The sequence below is a fragment of the Pholcus phalangioides genome, unplaced genomic scaffold (assembly GCF_987345545.1).
Source record: "Pholcus phalangioides strain wild (caught in Gottingen) unplaced genomic scaffold, Ppha-v1.0 ptg000009l_1, whole genome shotgun sequence".
Classification (NCBI taxonomy): Eukaryota; Metazoa; Arthropoda; class Arachnida; order Araneae; family Pholcidae; genus Pholcus; species Pholcus phalangioides.
This window is the reverse complement of record NW_028301602.1, coordinates 50,854,895-50,861,330: the sequence shown is the minus strand read 5'-3', so window position 1 is coordinate 50,861,330 and position 6,436 is coordinate 50,854,895. Positions and strand designations below refer to the sequence as shown.

The following is a 6,436-nucleotide window of genomic DNA, read 5'->3' as shown; positions in this document are numbered from 1 at the left end:
CAATGTCAAGGCCGTCTGGCCAGAGAGCTTTTGTTGTTTATATTCACCGGTCGCATCTTCGTACATGTCCCTGCTCTCGTCCGAATCGCGTATTATTTTACCTTCGTTTATATTTGTAAATAAATAATTGTTTTATTGTTTAATCTACTGCTTCGAATAATAGAGTTATGTCTCAAAACCAGCTCACATAGCTATATATTGATGACCCCTGTTTTGCTGAACCCGCCCGATATGGCAACCGATTCTACTGATGGATCCACCACGCAAGGCCTGCAGACAGACAGCGTGGCAATCAAGCCACCACCTTTCTGGTGTGAGACGCCAGCGTTGTGGTTCGTGCACTTGGAGGCTCAGTTCAAAACCGCAAGAGTGACCAGTGAAGAAACTAAGTACAACATCGTGGTCGGCGCCATGGACCAACGACTACTCAACGTGGTCAGTGACATCGTCATGTCTCCGCCTAATGATCGTCCATATGCTACGCTGAAAGAGGCTCTCACATCAAGAATGTCCGAATCAGAGAGCACCCGAATCAAAAAATTACTCTCCGGTTTAGATTTGGGCGATCGTCGACCATCACAGTTGCTCAGGGAGATGAGAAACCTCGTGGCAAACAAGGTAAGCGACGACATTCTCAAATCTTTATGGCTGAAGCTCTTGCCACAGCATGCGCCAGCAATCTTGTCGGTGAGCTCGGAATCGTTGTCAAAATTAGCCGACATGGCCGATAAAATTCTCGAAACTTGTGATTACGCGAATCCGAATATCATGGCGATCGCGAAACCAGAAAATGACGCGTCTCAGTCATCACATGAAATATGCCTCGCCTCTCTTTCGTCTCAAATTGAAAAATTAACTAATGAGGTGCAAGAACTCAAACGAGCTAAAAGTCGACAACGCTCGACCAGTCGATCGCGATTTCAACGGAGCAGTAGCAGAGATGTGACCCATTGCGGAAAGGCCAGTTGCTGGTACCATAGGCGCTACGGAGATGATGCCCGGAGATGTACAAAGCCCTGTGCATATATCAGCTCATCTAATCAGGGAAACGACCCGGGGCATCACTGATGACGACGTGTGATGCCAGCCAAGTCTCCAGTCGTCTTTTTCTATTTGATCGCTCTTGTAATAGACATTTCTTGGTCGACACAGGAGCGGACGTTTCCGTGATACCGGTAAATGCAAATCGACGACCCTTTCCAGACAAAATTTTTTCCTTGTATGCTGCAAACTCTACCAAAGTCCTCACTTTCGGCACCGAACGTCTATACCTCGATCTTGGTTTAAGACGAAGGTTTCTCTGGACTTTCATCGTGGCAGACGTGTCCAAGCCAATACTCGGCGCGGACTTCCTCAAGGAATTCGGCTTACTCGTAGACATCAAACGCCGACGCCTCGTCGATCCTGTCACTTTAGTTAGCTCATCCGGCAGGGTTGTTGCTGGTCCTTCTTGTGCATTGACGACTATTTCTCATGACATCAGGGACGACCGCATCAGAATTCTGCTAGCTGAATTTTCCTGTTTCACTCATGAATCATCCGTTCTGAGAAGAGCTGTACGCCATCGTGTCGAGCATCACATTGTCACAAAAAGCCCGCCCGTTGTTGCCAAAACACGTCGCTTGGCGCCAGACAAGTTGCAAATTGCCAAAAAGGAATTCGACTATATGCTGCAACAAGGCATATGCAGACCCTCCCAGAGCTCATGGGCTAGTCCTTTACACCTGGTGCCAAAGAAGACTGGTGGTTGGAGACCATGTGGTGATTACAGAGGTCTCAACGCCATCAGTCAACCGGATCGATACCCGATTCCAAACCTGCAAGACTTTTCATCAAACCTGCACGGTTGCACGATCTTCTCCACTATCGACTTGGTTCGTGCATATCATCACATACCAGTTGCACCACAGGACATTGAAAAAACTGACATCACAACACCATTCGGCTTATTCGAATTCACCAGAATGACATTCGGCCTACGAAATGCGGCCCAGACCTTCCAACGTTTTCTCCATTGTGTGCTCAGAGGCTTAGACTTCTGTTTCGTATACATTGATGACCTCTTGATTGCTTCAAAAAATGTAGACGAGCATCACATCCATTTACGACAAGTTTTCGAGGGACTCAAAGATGCTGGTCTTGTAATCAATCTCGAAAAATGCTCGTTCGCTCAACCTGAAATCACCTATCTTGGTCATCACATCACTGCTGAAGGTATCCGTCCAACATCCGAACGAATCAATGTCATCCAAGACTACAAGAGACCAGAGACTGTAAAAGATCTACGAAAATATCTCGGAATAATCAATTTTTACCGGCGATTTATTCCGAGTGCTACCAAAACTCAAGCTGTTCTTAACGATTACCTCAAAGGCAGCAAGAAAAATGACAAATCTCTCATCGAGTGGTCTGAAGAAGCTATTGCAGCATTTGAGTCAACCAAGCAACAGCTCATTGATGTCACCATTCTCGCTCATCCGTCCCCTGATGCGGAACTTGCTGTAATGGTCGACGCATCCGATATGGCTGTTGGAGGAGTTGTTCAACAAAAAGTCAAGAATGATTGGCAACCGCTAAGCTTCTTCTCTCAACGACTGACCCCAACTCAGACTCGTTACAGCACGTACGACCGAGAACTTCTCGCTGCGTATTCAACAATAAAGCATTTCCGTTACTTCCTTGAAGGCAGAAAATTCACACTTTACACTGATCACCGTCCTCTCATTTTCGCTACTCAGCAAAAAGCAGAGAAGGCTTCTCCTCGTCAAATACGCCATCTGGATTTCATATTTCAGTTCACAACAGACATACAACATATCTCGAGTAAAGACAATGTGGTAGCTGATACCTTGTCCAGACTCAACGAAATTCATATGCCTCAAACTGTTGACTACACTGAAATGGCTAAAGCACAGGAACATGACGATGAACTGATCAAAATACTTTCTTCAAACACAAGTCTCAAACTTCCAAAATTTCCAGTTTTTGGTTCCAACTTACAAATCTACTGTGATGTTTCCACTGGACAAAGCAGACCGTATGTTCCAGAGTCCTTCCGAAAAACTGTTTTCAACTCTGTTCATGGACTTTCACATCCTGGCATCCAAGCTACTACCACAACTATTGCCAAAAAATTTGTTTGGCCTTCAATCAAAAAAGATTGCAAAACATGGGCAAAATCCTGTCTGACATGTCAGAAGTCCAAGATACACAAGCATACCAGAGCACCTGTGGGACATTATCTACCAGTTTCCAAGCGCTTTGACGAAATACACTTGGATATCATCGGTCCTTTACCCTCTTCAGAAGGACATCAGTATTGCGTAACCTTGATTGACAGGTTCACGAGATGGCTAAAATTGACAATGGTCGATAGAGCCTGGGCGGTGCACGGAATGAAATGAAGTTCACGAGATGGCCTGAAGCTATACCAGTTCCAGATATTCGAGCCGACACAGTGGCAGCTGCGATATACTACGGATGGATCGCTCGTTTTGGTGTTCCTAGTGTCATTATTACCGACCAAGGTTCCCAATTTGAGTCCCACCGCTTTACAGAACTGTCACACATAATCGGATTCCAAAGACGGCGCACCACCGCTTACAATCCAAAATGCAACGGCTTTGTCGAAAGATGGCATCGAACTTTGAAAACAGCAATCAGATGTCACAGCCACAAGCAGTGGACTCGAGTGCTACCTACTGTCCTCCTGGGATTAAGGTCCACATTCCGGAAAGAGTTCAACTCAACCCCAGCTGAGATGGTTTACGGCACGAACATCCGACTGCCAGGGGATTTTCTCCATACATCTACCTCATCTCCATCTTTTTCCGATTTCATTCAACATCTTCGTGACCATTTCAACGACCTTAGACCAGCTCCGCCGTCAAGGCATTCAACACCGCATGTTTTTGTCTCTTCAGCGTTAAACACCTGTCCTAGTGTATTTATTCGTACGGACGCTGTGAGAAAACCCTTCCAAGCTCCGTATGAAGGTCCATACAAAATCATCAAAAGGACAGACCAATATTACACTCTCTCGGTAAACGGCAAAGAAAAAAACATTTCCACAAACCGGTTGAAACACTGCTTCACAGAGAACTTCGACTCATCTCAGATCAATGGAAAACCTAACGAAAATCAAGCACCTCATCCGAAGACTTCACAACCGGAAGACATCAGTTTCTTCATACGAAGAAAAAGGTTCATTTCAACACCACAGTGAAGACTTCGAGTGAGACTGATAAATCGGAACCGCAACGACAGACTCGTTCTGGAAGACCCATCAAACCACCTTCTCGTTACAAATCGTTCTCTCCTGTTCACTAGAGGGGGAGTAATGTAGTGTCTTCCCAGTACTTACAAAAAATTATTTTCGTCTTTGTGGCAACACTACAAAAATCCAATGTCAAGGCCGTCTGGCCAGAGAGCTTTTGTTGTTTATATTCACCGGTCGCATCTTCGTACGCGCGTATTATTTTACCTTCGTTTATATTTGTAAATAAATAATTGTTTTATTGTTTAATCTACTGCTTCGAATAATATAGGTATGTCTCAAAACCAGCTCACATAGCTATAAATGACATAAATCATATTTCTGAAATTTTGCACCAACTGGAAAACTTCCAGTTGGCTTCCATTGCTTTTTGCAATCAGAAAGATGATCTTCTAAATCTATGTAAAAGCGCTGTAGGAGAATTGAAAAATAGTATGGAGGAGGAAAAAATGTGTGTGATTTTGTTGAAGAACAACTATTATTGCTATTGATTCCCAAAAATCAGAGAAAATATTCCTCAGATTCTTTGTTCAATGTTATTTTCTATATCTCCCCATTGCTATAAATTTCTGCGTAAAAGTAATATTGTTATACTACCACATCCGCCACTTTATAGCGGTTGTTTGTAAATTACATTGCTGATCCATTAGATGAGCAAAATGATGTTAATTTCTTGTCATACATCAAAGATAAAGTCTTATCTCAATGAAAATGACAAAACAGTGTCATTGTTAATGGATGAGATTCACATTAAAGCTGCTCTTAATTACAAAGGTGGAAATCTGATTGGCCTTTCAGTCAATTCAGAAGATATTGCCACCACATGTTATGTATTCATGATACAAAGTGTGAAATCTATTTTCAAAGATGTAGTTCATATTTATCCAGTTAAAACTATTTCCGGTGATATTTTGCATGCATTTTTATTGAAATTAATTATTGGCTTCGAAAATCTTGGTTTTAAATTAATTTGTGTCTGTAGCAACAATCATGCAATCAATCGAAAAGTAATGTCTCGATTCACCAATCCACTTAAACTTCTTAGTAAGTATAATCATCCTGTTGATAACAACAGGTGTTAGCCCGTTCTCGCAAGTACGTAAGCGAATACCGTTCCCTGATTTCAATTGCGTTGTGTTTATAAAGTATATAACCCAGGCAAAGTTTACACAAAGTAGTCATACACGAGATGCTGGAAGTTAATTAGTTTATTTACACTATAGTTAATTGAATTAATGCAAATTGTATTCTCATATTACCATCCTTATTAAAAGAAATTAATACAACTTCATTCAAAAATACTTAACAAAATCTTAGGTTGGCCCCCAAAACAATTAAGCTCTTGGCCCTGCACATTATATGACCCGTGATTTCCATTCACCTCAGTTCGCCCCCAAAACAATTAATTACAAGCAACCTACACTATAATTCACATATGGGAGAGAGAATATAATCCATGCATCACTCACCAAGTTGCAGAGAGAGACCCTTCTCCAGTCTTTAGCCCCTTAGACATTCATCGCAGCCAAGAAACCGATTCCTCTGATTACAACTCTCGTCTTCACAAATCATCTCTTTTTCAATCTAGTTTCGTTACTGCATTTCTCTCTAACTCTCCAACTCTAAATTCCCCGTACCCAGATTTTCTCATCCCTTTAAGATTTCATTTCGGACGTCCCCCGTCCCTTGGAAAACTCCACCCATTTAATTTGATATTTTACCCATCATCTCTAAGTTTCTATTCGTTTCTTGAAGTTATTCATAAGATTGGCCACTGCCGATCCATCCCTAATTTCTTTGTCCAAGCGACTCTCCCTTCAGGACCCCGAGAACCCCAACGGCCATGGCCTAACCTTTAACCTACATTGAAGCCTCCCATGACTAACACTCGCCATTTTAGATCCTCTGTTATACTTTAATTGCACCCCCTAAATAAAGGGATTCTACTTCTACTTAAATGACCGTCATCTATTCTCAATCTTGAAATTTATCTATTCATTCGCGTTGGTCCCCCTTATTTTCTTCGATTCCCCGCTTTTTCTCCAAGAAAACACTCCTCGGACGATCCCTTTTGCCTAGGGCACCCCTGAAGTACAACCGACCAGATGCTTTGTGACGGTAACTAAAAGATTCCCTAATGAATGGCGATTGCCCCATATA

General features: G+C 42.6%; 1 protein-coding gene across 1 annotated transcript; it reads left to right on the top strand.

Moving 5' to 3' along the window:
* The first annotated feature begins 231 nt into the window (after window positions 1–231).
* LOC149083273 (uncharacterized) lies at window positions 232–1,068 on the top strand. The gene has a single exon (XM_089236808.1). The coding sequence runs from the start codon at window positions 232–234 to the stop codon at window positions 1,066–1,068; it is 837 nt and encodes a 278-aa protein (XP_089092934.1).
* The last annotated feature ends 5,368 nt before the right edge of the window (window positions 1,069–6,436 follow it).